This window comes from Cololabis saira, chromosome 4 (genome assembly GCF_033807715.1).
Source record: "Cololabis saira isolate AMF1-May2022 chromosome 4, fColSai1.1, whole genome shotgun sequence".
In the NCBI taxonomy this organism is placed as follows: Eukaryota; Metazoa; Chordata; class Actinopteri; order Beloniformes; family Belonidae; genus Cololabis; species Cololabis saira.
In genome coordinates, this window is record NC_084590.1 from 6,793,908 (window position 1) to 6,811,547 (window position 17,640).

At 42.9% G+C, this 17,640-nt stretch overlaps 1 protein-coding gene across 1 annotated transcript in view; it reads left to right on the top strand.

Annotated features, from left to right (window-relative positions):
- Positions 1-17,640, top strand: part of snx19b (sorting nexin 19b) — a 60,839-nt gene continuing 43,199 nt past the window's right edge. Inside the window, exons 1-10 of the mRNA XM_061718707.1 lie at positions 1-50; positions 2,304-2,584; positions 4,146-4,340; positions 5,798-7,000; positions 8,181-8,379; positions 8,846-8,946; positions 9,054-9,173; positions 10,065-10,189; positions 11,622-11,715; positions 11,824-11,980. Of these exons, the coding sequence (XP_061574691.1) occupies positions 2,381-2,584; positions 4,146-4,340; positions 5,798-7,000; positions 8,181-8,379; positions 8,846-8,946; positions 9,054-9,173; positions 10,065-10,189; positions 11,622-11,715; positions 11,824-11,980 (2,398 nt within the window). The 5' untranslated portion in view covers positions 1-50; positions 2,304-2,380. The remainder of the gene's footprint in view (positions 51-2,303; positions 2,585-4,145; positions 4,341-5,797; positions 7,001-8,180; positions 8,380-8,845; positions 8,947-9,053; positions 9,174-10,064; positions 10,190-11,621; positions 11,716-11,823; positions 11,981-17,640) is intronic.

Below are 17,640 nucleotides of genomic sequence, written 5' to 3' on the forward strand. Positions count from 1 at the left end.
CTCTAGCGTCATCACAACCCGCTGACAGACAGACATGTTTCATCTCACAGGTCGGGCTGCTTTCATCTCTTTATTATGCAGTTATCACTCTTGGATCAATTTAACGAGCCTAATTTGTCATACCTGAATGTTTGTAATTAGCGCGACGCAGCGAAGCTTTATCCGACACATCTCCGCTGATGGATGTTTATGTGCGTGTTCACACAGATAACAGACAGCAGTCTGCAGATATTGTTCCTTACATGGAATTACCTGGAAATATCGTGCTCCAGATTTAGGGTCATGTATGCCGAATTTAACTGTATAACGTGTTTTTGCACCCCATAGCCCTTACAATCGTGATTTCAGAGAGTTGTGCGTTTTATGACACATAAACGATAAATTGTCGTATTTCAGAGTGGAGTTTGGCCTGTGCTTTTTTTCCTCAGAAAATTAACAGTATTCAACCTAAAATAAACGTGATCTAATATTAATCTAACGTTTTCTATAAAGAAATGTGGATTTTCCTCCCAGCTTGCTTGGATGTAGGATTGTAGTTGTTCCTTACATGTTTTTTTTTTGTATTTATTTATTTATTTGACAGGGACAATGCAGTGAAACATAGATACCAGCTTGCAGCTGATGTGATGCATGTAGAGTTTATAGCTAGTGCTGATTCTCAACTTCAGTCCCCAGTTCTTCCACAACATTGCAGTACAATATAAAATGAATATAGATCAATTAAAAAGACCATACAATTCAATAATACAATATTGCATTTACATGATATAAAACCTTCCCTCACTCACTCTCCCACACAAATATACACACTATTTACAGATGAGTACAGTTTAGATTTTTCTTTAACCAGGTTTTAGTTTTGGGGTAAACATGTTAAACTCTGAGATGGATTTAGTTCCAGGGTTTACAGCTCTTAAAGGAGAAGCTGACGGTCCCAAAGTCGTCCTGCAGAACAGGATTTTGAAATAGTGGTTTGAGGAGTTTCTGGTGACTCTGTAGCTGTTTTGTCTCTCAACAAATTGACAAAGTGGCTCAGGTGCTGAGTTGTTTATACACTTAAAAATGAATTTAAGAAAACATAAATCACTAAAGCTTTCAAAGCTTAGTAAGTTATATTTTTGAGGATGTAGCAGTGGTGCTACCTGACTGGGTTTCTATCCATTATTTTTAGTTTGATTATATAGAGAGCAGATGTTTGGTGGTCGTGGAGCTGCTGGAGCCCAAACTGTCATACAGTATGAGATGTGTGAGAAAGTCCTAGCATGTAGAGCAGAGCTGGTTAGGTATGCACTGTCTGATTCACTTAAAGCAGTTTAAATTACTTTGTATTGTTTTTGAGATTTTCTTTATATGTTTATCAAATTTAAGTTGGGGGTCAAGTTCATACATGCACACACAAGCTGGTTTTGTGATGCATCATGGTGTTTCTGAGGAAAGGACGACATCCCTTTCTCACATCCCTTTTGTTCATAGCAGAGGTGGGGAGAGTAGCCAAAAATTGTACTCAAGTAAAAGTACTGTTACTTCAGAATAATATGACTCAAGTACAAGTAAAAAGTAGTCATCCAAATAATTACTTGAGTAAAAGTAAAAAAGTACTTGGTGAAAAAACTACTCAAGTACTGAGTAACTGTTGAGTAACGTCTGATTTATTTTTTGTAACACAACCATTCAAACAGACAAAAGTACAAAATAATCATCTTCAGGCAAATTAAATCAATAAAATAATAAAATGAATTAAAATTAATCAAATATAAAAAATAGCTTAAATTAAAATAATCTTAAAGTAAATTCAAGTACTTTAATACATAATAAAATAAATAAAATAATAACAGAATAAAAAAAAAATTAAGCACAAGTAGCACAAAATTTCAAGCCTTTGTACTTTTCTTTTTTAACCAGGCAGAACTAGAACAAGCCCATGAACTCATATAAACTCTGTGTGTGTTTGAGTCTGTGTAAATGTGACAAAACATGCAAAAACAATTTTTTTTTCCATGGAATCACTCAGTGATGTCATGAGATTGACGCGTACGCGGATAAAAGGATAAAAGAAAAATAACAGCTCAACGTAGCCTAATGTAGCGGAGTAAGAGTAACAGTTTCTTCTTCACAAATCTACTCAAGTAAAAGTAAAAAGTAAAGTGATTCAAAACTACTCCTAAAAGTACAACATTTCCCAAAACTTGCTCAAGTAAATGTAACGGAGTAAATGTAACTCGTTACTACCCACCTCTGTTTCATAGTCACCAGGGAGTTCTGAAGCCAGAGTGAATTTTTCCTCTTGAATGGTTGTGTTGAAGGTGTGATGCTCCCCTGGTGTGCTTGATCCCGGCCCCTGCCTGAGATCCCGGCCCCTGCCCGAGGGCCCGGCGGGACCATGGCCGAGGTGCTGGGACAGAGGAGCCTGCTGGGCGTGGGCGTGCTGCTGGCCTGGCTGCTGCTCTTCCACCTGCTGGTCAACATCTGGCTGCTGTGCGTGTTCACCAGCCTGCTGGTGGTGCTGGGGGGCTGGCTCGGCTCGCAGGCCGTGCTGGAGTCCAACAGCGTCATCCACCTGGAGAGGTTCATCCGCCTGGAACAGGTACGTGTGCTGGATTTACAAAACCTGCATGGTTTTACTCATGAAGGCTTACCTCTGCAGTTACTCCAGCCAACCTCTATGGAAGAGTATCAGGGCCAGGCAGGAGTAAAATAAAATAATATTTCAGAGGAGGAAGATTGTTTTTTATTGTGCAGAAAAAAGCAAAAATGTTGAGAAAAAAGTCAAAATGTCGAGATTAAAGGTGCATGAGGCTCCTTTTAAGAAATGAGACTCATTAGCGCTACCCTTTACCACGACGGCCGTCGGGGGTAATGCAGCCAACAGCGAAGCCGGCACGGGAGAATGGGGAGAACGCGCATGCAGCGTCATGTGACGTCACATTCGCAGGACAGCGCAGGAAATTCCGGGCACAATTGCAGCACATTTTGCAGCACACAGCCTGTTCAAGGCAAAGGAGAGATACACTAGAGGGCTCATTCTTTTTGGTTTGGATCGCTTCATCTGACATTATTACTAGAAAACTTAAAACGTATACACATTTTTTTCATAAATCCTGCCTCAATCCTGCCTCAAGCTCCTTTAATGTTGAAGTACAAATTCGACAAAAAAGTCTAAATGTATTTCAACTTTATTCTCGAAATTTCTACTTTATTCACGAAATTTCGACTTTATTCTCGAAATTGTATTTCAACATTAATCTTGACATTTCGACTTTTTTATCGACATTTCGACTTCGAAAAAGCTCAAGCACATCAGCAAACCAATTAGGTCAGGTGCATTATTCAAAAATGCAATAATAATAATAATAATAATAATAATAATAATAATAATAATAATAATAATAATAAAATTCAGATATAAAATAAGGCTGAGTCTCAAATAGGCACTTAAGCAGACTCTCAATTCAAAATTAGTCACAATCGGCAGTAACCCACTTTGCGATGCAGTTTGTCAGTTTTTCTGTCGTGGCTTTGCTCATTCGTTTCCCAAATTCTGCAAGCGTGGGTTGGTGAAGTGAGCACACGCTAGCAATAGCACCTGTAACATTTACGGTGGAACTTGTCTGGACATGTTTAACGTTTAAATGATAATTCAGGCTGGAGCAGCTCCGGTGATAGGAACATTCTATTTTACAAAATGTACAAATCTGCTGAGTGGCTCCCCTGAGTCGTCCAGCTCTGTCACTGCTTTGTTAGTTTGACTAGCAGCAGGAGGGAAGTGACCTGCCACTGCCAAGTTTAAGATGCTCGCGCATTTTGCCACTCATAATTAATTGCATTAATTTTCATTACGCGTTAATTAGCAGTGTAATTAATTAATCTAATTAACTCATTAATGGCCTGCAGTGCTGGCCTGCCACTGTTTGGCTTAAGGCTTTTCTCCCACTAGGGGAGTTTTTACCTGCCATTGTTTATGTAATAATTACTCGGCAGTCATGTTCTGGGTCTTTGGAAAGCGCCTAGAGACAACTTTTGTTGTATTAGACGCTATACAAATAAAATTGAATTGAATTGAACGCTAAACTGACAGCCCCAGTAAAAACCTTTGCAGACTGTTGTTGTGAATTCAGCTGATTGTTCCTGACTGTGATGACTTCCAGCTTCACCCGACGGTGGAGGATGAGCATCAGCTGGACCAGGAGATACAAAACACGGTGGAGAAGATCATCAGGGACTTTGTCACCTCTTGGTACTCCACCGTGTCCTCGGACAGCAGTTTTGAAACAGAGGTTCAGGAAGCCATGATCTCCATGGCAACAGAGCTGAAACTGCGCGCAAGGAACGTTGACAGGAAGGTAAGACGTTTTAAAGACATCAGACCGGATCGTGTTTACAAGGCTTTGTGTGACCCAACCTTGACTTACTACAGAAATATGCCTGTGATTTTACAGCTCTGTTCAGAGGAACAGGGGTGGGGTCAGATGCCCAACTTCACTGTTCCCCCTCTCATTTGGGGGTTCCTCAACTGTAAACAGTTGTTCCAGCTTTGTGCTGCAGACAAATGCAGGGTTATGTGAAAGTTGAAGTGAACACAGGCAGGCTGGGTAATTGTTCTCTGGTTTGGGTCAGTGATGTCACAGTTTCCTGCAAATCTGGACAACGTAGTGGAAGACAAATGTTCAGATTAGCTCACGCCGAACAAAGAGTCAGATTTGTGTTACGTTGTGTTACGTGTTACGCAGAACATGTCATGAGTAGAACATGTACGGAACATGTAACAAGTAGAAAATGTAAGGATCATGTAATGAGTAGAACATGTAAGGATCATGTAAAGGTTTTGACGGAGGGTTGGACGGAGGGTTGGAAGTGGAACGGAAGGTTGGAACGGAAGGTTGGATGGAGGTTTGGACGGAGGTTTGGACGGAGGGTTGGACAGAGGGTTGGAACGGAAGGTTGGACGGAGGTTTGGATGGAGGTTTGGACGGAGGGTTGGACGGAGGGTTGGACGGAGGTTCGAATGGAATGTTGGACGGAGGTTTGGACGGAGGTTTGGACAGAGGTTCGAACGGAAGGTTTGGACGGAGGTTTGGACGGAGGTTTGGACGGAGGTTTGGACGGAGGGTTGGACGGAGGTTTGTATGGAGGTTTGGATGGAGGGTTGGAAGGAGGTTTGGACGGAGGGTTGGACGTAGGGTTGGACGGAGGTTCGGACGAAGGTTTGGATGGAGGTTTGGACGGAGGTTCGAATGGAATGTTGTACGGAGGTTTGGACGGAGGGTTGGACGGAGGGTTGGATGGAAGTTTGGACGGAGGGTTGGACGGAGGGTTGGATGGAAGTTTCGACGGAGGTTTGGACGGAGGGTTGGACGGAGGGTTGGACGGAGGTTCGAATGGAATGTTTGACGGAGGTTTCGACGGAGGTTTGGACAGAGGTTAGTACGGAAGGTTGGACGAAGGTTCGGACTGAGGTTCGAATGCAAGGTTGTACGGAGGTTTGTATGGAGGTTTGTATGGAGGTTTGGACGGAGGGACACACATCTTTAGTTATCTTGCACTTATATTAGGACCAGCACCTGACACGTGTAATTACGTTGTTATCAAATATGACAAATAAAGAATCTTGAATCTGGAACACCAGAAATCCTATTGAGTTGGCTTCTAATCTGATTTGAATCAATATTAAGTGTAAAGATGTTTTCATGGAAAATGTCAGTTCCCATTGATTTCCATGGAACGTTTCCAGCTTTGAAAATTCTCTAAACTTTGTACCTGCAGTTAAGAGGACCTGTGTAACTTTGCTGAGTTCCTACAGGAACTGTTGCAGAACCTCCTGCACCTGTTGGGCGGCCACCTGCAAGATTACCTCCGAGCCAAGGAGCTGGTGACGAAGGGCCGCAGCGGCGACGGCCAGCAGCTGTGGAGGGCGTATTCCAGCATCACCGCGCCTCACTTTGCCACCAGCAGCGAGGCGGTGGAAGTCAACCACGTCAGAGCCATCGTCGATGTGTTGCTGCATGTGTTGGTGCCCGCGCCTCATTTAGAAACCCGCACCGGACGCTTTGTGGTCGGGGAGCTCGTCACCTGCAACGTCCTGCTCCCTCTCGTTGACAGACTGTCCGATCCGGACTGGTTAAACCTCCTCCTGATTGAAATATTTGCCAAGTCCGGGTCACTTCAGGAGAAGACGGCATCGGAGACGGTGAATTCTTCCCAGCCAACGTCTGCTGCGGAGTTAAAGCAGGACATGACCGCTCCACCACCTCCACAGGGAGCAAATACACCTCCAACCGATGGCAAAGCTCTCCAAAACACTGAAACTGAACCGGACAACGATGCAGATGTAGGGTTGCCTGAGGTTGCTTACGATGCCATTGACTCAGAAGAGACGGACTGCCAACAGAATCTGATTGAAGAAGATGAAACTAGCCGGCCCTTTTTAAGGCGTTACATGAGAAAGTCGAACCCATTTTACCAGGAAAGTGACTCTGACTTGGATTCTCCTTTGACTGACTATAAACCCAGTTCCACTGATTCTTTGCTCATGGCGGCTCAAGAGGAGAGTCCGTATGACGGACATGAATGCGTTGAGGTGGACTTTGATGACGTTTGTCCCGGTTCGTTGGACAGCTCCAGCCCTAAGGTCTCGCTGACCTCTGAGCTGATGGAGAATCCCGACGTCGGTGGCTTGTTATCAATGCCAGAGTACAGTATCGGCCTTCCACCGACCACCGACCACCTTCAGGACCTGAGCAGGGACAGGGAGGGCGTTTCTCCCGCCGCCAACCCAAAGAGAGAGTTTCTCCTGACTGTCGGACAGACTGGGACGGGGAATCACAGTGAGCTGACGGTGGGCAGTCCAATGCAGGGCTGTTCCCCCATGGCCACATTCAGCTTTGAACCCCTCAGCAGTCCTGAAGGACCAGTCATCATCCAGAACCTCCGCATCACTGGGACCATCACGGCCAAGGAGCACCGAGGCACAGGCTCTCATCCGTACACGCTTTACACCATCAAAGTAAGGACATTGCATCATCCATACTGGTATATACAGTGGGACAAAAAAGTACTTAGTCAGACACCAGTTGTGCAAGTTCTCCCACTTAAAAAGATGAGAGGCCTGTCATTTTCATCACAGGTATATCTCAACTATGACAGACAAATTGGAAAAAAAGAAAATCCAGAAAATCACATTGTCTGAGTTTTAAAGAATATATTTGCAAATTATGGACAATAAGTATTTGGTCAATAACAAATGTTCATCTCAATATGTTGTTATATACCCTTTGTTGGCAATGACAGAGGTTTTCTGTAAGTCTTCACAAGATGTCCGATGTGGAAGTGGGTTTTGATCTAGAAGTGTGAAACCAACACTGTAGTAGATGAAAACTTTCTGTTTTTGTGGGTCCAACTTGCAGAGATGCCTGGTTGCCTATGGTAACCGTAACAAATGCTTTAAGGCTGAGTTATGGTTCTGCATCAAAACGACGCCGCGCCTACGCCGTAGGGTATGCATCGGCGCGTACCACACGCCGTCACTGACGCCGTAGCCTGACGTGCACCTCCAAAAAATTGTAACTACGCGTCGAGGCGACGCAGACCAAACGCAGACGGAGAGGGCTGTGATTGGTTCGCTTGGTAGCAACGCATTTCCGGTTTCCGGTTTGAAGCAGTCGTGAACTTTCAGCGCTCTTTTCTTTGTGTATGTGTGATTTTTTTTTTTTTTTTTTAGTTTTTTTGCACAATAGTTGTCCTTATCTCTTTGATTCACTGTGACCGGAAAAAGTCGGATAAACCATTCAGGAAAAGATTGCGTCCTAGCAGTCGCGGGGTGTAATGCACCACCAGGAAATGGAGTGACGGAGAAGTCCGAAGGGTTCACGACGGCATCACGGTAACGGCATGTGCACGGCGTCGTTTTGACGCAGAACCATAACTCAGGCTTTACATATGAAAATAAGACTGCAATGGAGCAGTGGCGGGCTCCATTGTCCCAGTGTTCAACATCCACTATTGTAAACAAGCAGGATCATAAAGATCTGGCAGCAGACATCCACGTCATGAGCATGGTTTGGCCTCTCCAGCCTTACAGCCTTCAGCGGGCCACGAGCCACAAGACCAGAAAGTTCCACTTAATATCGGTCGCGGCTCATTAAGCGAAGCGTGACAGCCTCACTGCTGGTTGTGTTGCTTTTCAGTACGAGACATCAGTGGGTTGTGAGAACCCGGGAAGCTTTCAGCCTGCGTCTGAAGATGTGGACGCGGCGCAGACGGGCTTGGAGTGTCCATCACCCGTTCAGCCTGTAGCCTATCACATGGTCAACAGGCGCTACAGCGAGTTCCTCAACCTGCAAACTCGCCTGGAGGAGAAGACGGAGCTTAGGAAACTTATCAAAGGTGCGTGCTGGTTTCTCTGGACCACCTGACCTCTTTTGTGTTTTTAGATGGTTAAGTCATGTTTAGGGATGGGAATCGACAACCGGTTATTGTTCAGAGCCGGTTCCGAGTGTTTCAATTCCTTGGAATCGTTTGCAAAACTTGCAAACGATTCCCTTTTCGATTCCAGTGGGCACGAATGACGTCACCACAGCCAGCAGTCAAGAGTAAACGTGGCGCCCAAGCGATACAAACGCTTGAAAATCTGGACGTCAGTAGTAGTTAACTAAGGAACACTGCCTATCATATTAGCGTCATTTGCATCACTGTTGTCTTTTTTTACCAAATGAGAATTGATAAGGGGATCGATAAAGAACCGAATCGTCAAGCACAATTGAAAATGGAATTGGAATCATAAAAATCTTATCAATTCCCATCCCTAGTCATGGTGACTCCATTGGTCTGTGTTTGGACCTGACTCTTCCAGGTGTGAAAGGACCAAAGAAAATGTTTCCAGACATGCCTTTTGGAAACATGGACAGTGACAAAATAGAGGCCAGGAAAGGACTCCTGGAGACCTTCCTGAAGGTTGGTTGATAGATATTTAATTCCTACACAGCACATTGACTCTTTATCTGTTGGTCCACTGCAGTGCTGAGGTTTGCCGTGTCCTGTCTTTGTTTCTATCACCTCAGCAACTGTGTGCCATCCCTGAAATAGCCAACAGCGAGGAGATGCAGGAGTTCCTCGCTCTCAATACTGATGCCAGGATTGCCTTTGTCAAGAAACCCTTCCTGGTGTCGCGCATAGACAAGGTTTCACACCACACAACCAGTGTGTGATTTAAGTGGAACAAAGGAGAAGATGCTGTTCTCAGTTCTGCTTGGTTCTGACATTATTGCATGTGTATTGGGTTTGGTCTGCGGGCTTTTGTTTTTTTCACCCCAGTCGGTCCAGAATAATCGACTGGTCACATGCAGCTGGATGAGTCTTAACTCAGTCAGTGCGTTTACATGGGAAGTTTAATTCCTCTTTAATTCAGAATTAAAATTAAATCTGATTTAAAATGATTAAAAATTACCATGTAAACACCTAATGATTCCGAATGAAAATGGCCATTCTGAATTAAACTTCATTCTGAAGTAAGTGGCTGGTTTATTCCGATTTTAAATCTGAATAGAATAATTCCGTGATCATGTTTACACTCATTCCTCTTTAAATTAATTCCGGTCTTTCTTTCTGCTCATTCCCTCGCCCGTCTGTCTCCATGACACTTATATTCCACGCTGGGCTGGTTTTCCAAACAAAGTTTCAAGATGCAGCACGCAGTAAACGCTGGTCAAGAGCAGAGAGCATTTATTTAATAAATATCTTGGAGGACCTGGAAATAATTAAAAGAACAGATGGAAACAGAAAACATAAAAATTGTGAGCTTTTTAAAGTTGTTTGTTTTTCTTCTGGTAAACGTAACTTCCGGTCCGCCCCCCTATCCAATCAGAACCTTCCCAACCCCAATTGTTTAATTCTGAATTATTTAATTCAGAATAATTAATTCCAAATTAAAAAACATCATGTAACCGTGGCCAATGACGTGTGTAATCTTGGTGTTAAAAACACACGAAAAACCTTTGTGGTGGAGTAATATTACACTTATGTTGCTCAGGGTCTGTCTGGGGTTGTAATCCAGGGTGTGTCTGCATATGTAGATAGTGGTGAATGCCATTGTGGACACTTTGAAGACGGCGTTTCCTCGTTCAGAACCTCAGAGCCCCACAGATGATAACGAGGCGGAGGTGGACGGAGGGAAAATGTGTATGGACAAGAAGAGCAAGTAGGTCTTTTTCCTGTATTCTGCTGTTGTTTTATAAACCCCCTAATCAGAAAAAAGATCTCCCATATTTACATCTCTCGGGTTGCTGCTAGCACATTTGGACCCGTAGCAGTGGAGCAAAGCCGAGGCTTGACTGCAGGTCCCAGCAGGATTCTGCTGGGAAGGATCCTGACATCTGCCGTGGCTCTTGGCTCCTTTAGTTGATCCACGCTGGAGGAGCGACAAGGCATCTCCTCTGGATCCAGACCCTAGTGATCAGCAGATTAACTGCAACATTTCTTCCTTTCCTTTTTGGGGTTTAGCCCAAACTTCCAAACATGGACGGCCTCAGGATTCAAGCCTCATGGTGGCGTTCACCTTTTATTCTGAAGTCAGATGATTTTACAGAATTCCCAAACAGCTGAAAATGAGCTTCATCCGAGTACATTACTTAGACCACCTTTCAGAAATAGAAATAAGGGACGCCCCGATTTCAGCAGCGCAGGCGCCAAAAAAAAGGGACATCCCCAAAACTTTTAAACTGCTTAGAAATGTATTTATTTTATATGAAAAAACAAAATGCTTTGATTTAAAGTTTAAAGTGCTTTAATAGCATTGAACTTGCATGACTGTGCAGACAGACAACCATACTAGCAACTGTATGTGCATCAGCCAAGATGTAGAATAAAGCTACAGGTGAAGGTCGGAAAATTATAATATGGTGTAAAAGTTAATTTATTTCAATAATTCAATTTAAAAGGTGAAACTAATACATTACATAGTCTCATTACATGCAAAGCAGATATGTTAAACCTTTATTTGTTATAATTTTGATGATTAAATTGTTTATTGATTTCATAAAATAATCAAATTCTTTTAGATTGTTTTATTTGGGGTTTTCATAAACTGAGCCATAATCGCCAAAATAATAACAAATAAAGGCTTGAAATATCTCTCTTTGAATGTAGTGGGAAATAATATATTTGTTTCAACTTTAGTTGAATTTACTACGAATGAAGTTTTGCAATATATTCTAATTTTCCGACCTTCACCTGTATATTATGACATCAATAAATAAGAGCATCATATGTGTCCGTATTGGTTCAATGCGGAACGCAAATTTTAATTCCCAATTACGTAACAATTCCGTATTTCAAGGGACGGGTGGCGACCCTAACATCACTCCATCAGACCTCTGTTCTACAAAACAAGTTAATGTTTGACATTGCTAGGATCAATAGTAACTCTAATGTGCAGCATTTGAGATTAAAAGCCTCGTAAACTTATGAAATGTTCTTCAGTAACCATGGAAATATCTGACAAACTTGAGAATATTGAAGCAGCCATGCTTGCAGAAACCAGAATTCTTTAAGAATTTGTTTGCTAAAACCTTTGGCCAGGTACAATTAGAAGTAATTTTTTATGTGAATGTGATTTATCTGGATGATCCCAGGTCTCGTCTGAAGCTCAGCGGTAAAGGCATTCCCTTCATGAATGGCACCGATGTAAGACCACCCGTCTTGTTTACCTGGGACCAAACTAACAAAGTATGTGACCCACGTCTCAGCTGAGTCTCTTAACTTACTCTTGCTTCTCTTAAACAATGCAGCTCATTTAAAAGGACATGGTCTTGTAATGTGTCTCTTCTCGGACAGGTGTTTAATGGGATGGCTCTGGAAGATTTACAAGCCTTTATCAGTGAAAAGGAAAAACTGTTCATCCTGAGAGCTGATGGAGACGAAGAAGGTAGTACAGTTGTAAGACAACATGGAGGCTGCGTGGATGATGGCGAAAGGAGAAGTCAGGAGCAAGGTAAGTGTCTGAAGCACTGTAAGGAAAAGAACACGTTCTCTGTGCTTGAAAGGGTGCATGTTAGGGTATGTAAGGGTGTGTTAGGGTTTGTCAGGGTATGTTAGGGTGTGTTAGGGTATGTGAGGGTATGTCAGGGTATGTTAGGGTTTGTCAGGGTATGTTAGGGTATGTTAGGGTTTGTCAGGGTATGTTAGGGTATGTTAGGGTTTGTCAGGGTATGTTAGGGTATGTTAGGGTTTGTCAGGGTATGTTAGGGTATGTTAGGGTTTGTCAGGGTATGTAAGGGTGTGTTAGGGTTTGTCAGGGTATGTGAGGGTTTGTCAGGGTATGTGAGGGTTTGTCAGGGTATGTTAGGGTATGTTAGGGTTTGTCAGGGTATGTTAGGTTTTGTTTGGGTATGTTAGGGTGTGTTAGGGTTTGTCAGGGTATGTTAGGGTTTGTCAGGGTATGTTAGGGTTTGTTTGGGTGTGTTAGGGTTTGTCAGGGTATGTTAGGGTTTGTCAGGGTATGTTAGGGTTTGTTTGGGTATGTTAGGGTGTGTTAGGGTTTGTCAGGGTATGTTAGGGTTTGTTTGGGTATGTTAGGTTTTGTTTGGGTATGTTAGGGTGTGTTAGGGTTTGTCAGGGTATGTTAGGGTTTGTTTGGGTATGTTAGGGTTGGTTAGGGTATGTTAGTGTGTGTTAGGGTTTGTCAGGGTATGCTAGGGTTTGTCAGGGTATGTTAGGGTTTGTTTGGGTATGTTTGGGTATGTGAGGATTTGTCAGGGTATGTTAGGGTGTGTTAGGGTGTGTTAGGGTTTGTCAGGGTATGTTAGGGTCTGTTTGGGTATGTTAGGGTGTGTTTGGGTTTGTCAGGGTATGTTAGGGTTTGTTTGGGTATGTTAGGGTTTGTTTGGGTATGTTAGGGTATGTTAGGGTTTGTTAGGGTATGTTAGGGTGGTTTGGGTTTGTTTGGGTATGTTAGGGTCTGTTTGGGTATGTTAGGGTGTGTTTGGGTATGTTAGGGTGTGTTTGGGTTTGTTTGGGAATGTTAGGGTTTGTTTGGGTATGTTAGGGTGTGTTTGGGTATGTTAGGGTGTGTTTGGGTTTGTTTGGGAATGGTTGGGTTTGTTTGGGTATGTTTGGGTTTGTTTGGGTATGTTAGGGTCTGTTTGGGTATGTTAGGGTGTGTTTGGGTTTGTTTGGGAATGTTTGGGTTTGTTTGGGTATGTTTGGGTATGTTAGGGTTTGTTTGGGTATGTTAGGGTCTGTTTGGGTATGTTAGGGTTTGTCAGGGTATGTTAGGGTATGTTAGGGTTTGTCAGGGTATGTTAGGGTATGTTAGGGTTTGTCAGGGTATGTTAGGGTATGTTAGGGTTTGTCAGGGTATGTTAGGGTATGTTAGGGTTTGTCAGGGTATGTAAGGGTGTGTTAGGGTTTGTCAGGGTATGTGAGGGTTTGTCAGGGTATGTGAGGGTTTGTCAGGGTATGTTAGGGTATGTTAGGGTTTGTCAGGGTATGTTAGGTTTTGTTTGGGTATGTTAGGGTATGTTAGGGTGTGTTAGGGTTTGTCAGGGTATGTTAGGGTTTGTCAGGGTATGTTAGGGTTTGTTTGGGTGTGTTAGGGTTTGTCAGGGTATGTTAGGGTTTGTCAGGGTATGTTAGGGTTTGTTTGGGTATGTTAGGGTGTGTTAGGGTTTGTCAGGGTATGTTAGGGTTTGTTTGGGTATGTTAGGTTTTGTTTGGGTATGTTAGGGTGTGTTAGGGTTTGTCAGGGTATGTTAGGGTTTGTTTGGGTATGTTAGGGTTGGTTAGGGTATGTTAGTGTGTGTTAGGGTTTGTCAGGGTATGCTAGGGTTTGTCAGGGTATGTTAGGGTTTGTTTGGGTATGTTTGGGTATGTGAGGATTTGTCAGGGTATGTTAGGGTGTGTTAGGGTTTGTCAGGGTATGTTAGGGTCTGTTTGGGTATGTTAGGGTGTGTTTGGGTTTGTCAGGGTATGTTAGGGTTTGTTTGGGTATGTTAGGGTTTGTTTGGGTATGTTAGGGTATGTTAGGGTTTGTTAGGGTATGTTAGGGTGGTTTGGGTTTGTTTGGGTATGTTAGGGTCTGTTTGGGTATGTTAGGGTGTGTTTGGGTATGTTAGGGTGTGTTTGGGTTTGTTTGGGAATGTTAGGGTTTGTTTGGGTATGTTAGGGTGTGTTTGGGTATGTTAGGGTGTGTTTGGGTTTGTTTGGGAATGGTTGGGTTTGTTTGGGTATGTTTGGGTTTGTTTGGGTATGTTAGGGTCTGTTTGGGTATGTTAGGGTGTGTTTGGGTTTGTTTGGGAATGTTTGGGTTTGTTTGGGTATGTTTGGGTATGTTAGGGTTTGTTTGGGTATGTTAGGGTCTGTTTGGGTATGTTAGGGTGTGTTTGGGTTTGTTTGGGAATGTTAGGGTATGTTAGGGTGTGTTTGGGTTTGTTTGGGTATGTTTGGGTATGTTAGGGTGTGTTTGGGTTTGTTTGGGTCTGTTTGGGTATGTTAGGGTGTGTTTGGGTTTGTTTGGGTTTGTTTGGGTATGTTAGGGTTTGTTTGGGTATGTTAGGGTTTGTTTGGGTTTGTTTGGGTATGTTAGGGTATGTTAGGGTTTGTTTGGGTATGTTTGGGTTTGTTTGGGTATGTTAGGGTTTGTTTGGGTATGTTAGGGTTTGTTTGGGTTTGTTTGGGTTTGTTTGGGTATGTTAGGGTTTGTTTGGGTATGTTAGGGTTTGTTTGGGTTTGTTTGGGTATGTTAGGGTATGTTAGGGTTTGTTTGGGTATGTTAGGGTGTGTTTGGGTTTGTTTGGGTATGTTAGGGTTTGTTAGGGTGTGTTTGGGTATGTTAGTGTGTGTTTGGGTTTGTTTGGGTATGTTAGGGTTTGTCAGGGTATGTTAGGGTTTGTTTGGGTATGTTAGGGTGTGTTAGGGTGTGTTTGGGTATGTTAGGGTGTGTTTGGGTTTGTTTGGGTATGTTAGGGTTTGTTTGGGTATGTTAGGGTAGTAGATGTGAGGCTTAATGAATGACGGCCAGGGATAACCAAGACTTCGGTCTTAGATAGGTCAAGCCAAAGGTGGTGATCCTTCATTCATGCAGACAGGTGATGGAGACTAGCTGATATTTGTGCAGAGATTGTGGGGTAATCTAGTGAAAATGAAGGTAGAATTGTGTATCATCTGCATAGCAGTGATATGAGAAGGTGTGTGAATAAATAAATAATCTGGTTCATAGAGGTGGTGTATATGCCAAAGGGAAGGGCTCAAGTAGCGAGCCTTGGGGAACCCCGATGGAAAGGCGATAAAAGATACTCATATTCCTGATGTAGCTCACAGTAGTTCTTCTGTGACATAAGAAAACAATTCAAACGAGATAACCAGCTGCTTCTATGAGGATGCTAAAAACCTTTCTTTTTTTTTTTTAATCAAAGGGGACTTCATAAAGGCTTTGCAGTGATTTTGTGTTTATATTTTTTGTTGGAAGACTGAGTGACTGAGTGATAGTTTTAGCTGATATAAAAAATTAATAGTTTTTTAAATCATGGGAGCTAAAAGAGAAGCCGAAGGTCCCATTGGACCTTGACCTCCCAGCGTCTCATCGTAGCCGCAGATCAAAGTCGATGTAAAACAGTCCGCTGACTCACCCTGGCTGGGGTGAGTTTGTCTGACTGGCTCCATGACTCTCAGTCTCTCCAACACATCCCTGCTCGTTTCTGACCATTTTTACAGAGGTTGTGTTTGCCTGATTTGCCGTCGACACGTAGACGTCACAGGACCTGCAGGTTTCAATCAGTCACTTCAAGTCCTCATACCAACTCGCCTCTTACTGAGAACTCAACCCCTCCAGCTCAAATACTGGCATAAAATGTAATACAGTTAAGTATTTTTATTTGAAAATCTAATTCAGCTGTTGTGTTTGGGATCTAACAGAACCTGAGTTTGGTCCAGCTGTCAGTCAGATGATCAAAGTAAAAGAAGTCCAGATGAGTGGCTGGATTCTGCTTCCATGTTCAGAAACAGATCCGTCCTGCACTAGCCAGAAGATCAGAAGATGTTAACATGAGAAATATGGAAAACAAACATCGGTAGGGATGGGAATCTATAAGATTTTTACGATTCCAATTCCATTTTCGATTCTGCTTAATGATTAGGTTCTTTATCGATTCCCTTATCAATTCTCATTTGGAGAAAAAAGTACAACAATGAGGCAAATGGCGCTAATATGATAGGCAATTTTTGTTAATTAATTAGTTACCTATCGCATTATTAGCCAAGGAAATGCTAACGTTGCTGCTACTTGGTTGAGATTTAATGATGTTAGTCCAGAGCGGATCGAAAACTTGACATTCATTGATTCGTATTGCATGCTGATATGATATTCACTTGCGCAACGTGTGTGATAATGTCATTTGCGGCTGCTGGAATCGAAAAGGGAATCGTTTTGCAAATTTTGTAAACGATTACAAGGAATTAAAACACCGGGAACGGGTTCTGAACAAGAAACCGGTTCTCAATTCCCATCCCTAAACATCGGCCACAGAGACGGAGCTGTGTCCAACTTGGTGTTGGTCTTGTTGGTTGTCCTGCTGCTCCAGATGAACGATAGTTCCTTTCAATGTGACACACAAGGATGTATATTTGACTTGAAATCGACTTTGACTTAAATCCTGGCTGTTTGGACCAGGTCTTTACCTCACTAGGGTCCTGCAGGGATGAGGACAGTTTGCCCAACCAGTCCACATGTGTTTGGTGGACTTGTAGAAGGAATCTGGTGCTTGTCCATTGGGTGTCCTACAGAGACTGCTCCCTGAATGTGAGATACTGAGTCCATATCTACAGAATATTCAGTCTTTGTACAAACGGTGGAGAGTTTGGTCCACATTGCTGGCAGTAAGGGGGATTTGTTGTGGGTGGGAGTGGGATATGAGGTGCTGGATGTCCGTTCCTGGACCAAACCCTGATCCATGGAGATCCATTCTTGCTGTTGTCCATCATATTTAGAAATTGTCTGCTTGTTTATGGGGCTAAAACAGTCTCATAAGTAACAAATGCACATGCACATCCACAAATGCACAGGACAAAATTCACACGTGCGTTAGGAATGGGCGATATTTTACCGTTCACAATATACCGTCAAAAAAATTCCCCACGGTAACAATTTGTCATCTCGCGGTAAAACCGATAAATTCCCATTGATGACGTTTTTGTGTAACAAACATGGCGGATCTGAGTCATTCCAGTTTTGCAGTACAGACTCATTTAATTGGTTTTTATTAATTCAATTTAATTGGTGTAGTTTAGTAGCATTCAGTATTCTTTTACAGCAGTGATTTGGGGGCTCCAAAGACTGAATGTGGTGATAGATTTATAGTTAAAAAGATGGAGTTGAATTGGTATTTATTTTGTCGTCATTTTAATCGTTATCGGGATAAATGCCAGAAATTATCGTGATACATTTTTTAGTCCATACCGCCCATCCCTAACGTGCGTAGGACAAGATACACAAATGTATTTTTGATGCACACACAAATATAACCTGATCTACAAACGTTTTTTTGTCTGTGAGCTGCGCTGGATTTGCGTGTGACTTTTGAGACTCTCCTGACGTGACTCGATCCACAAATAGGTTTTTTTTAACACGGAAGGATCTGCAACCAATCAGATATCCTC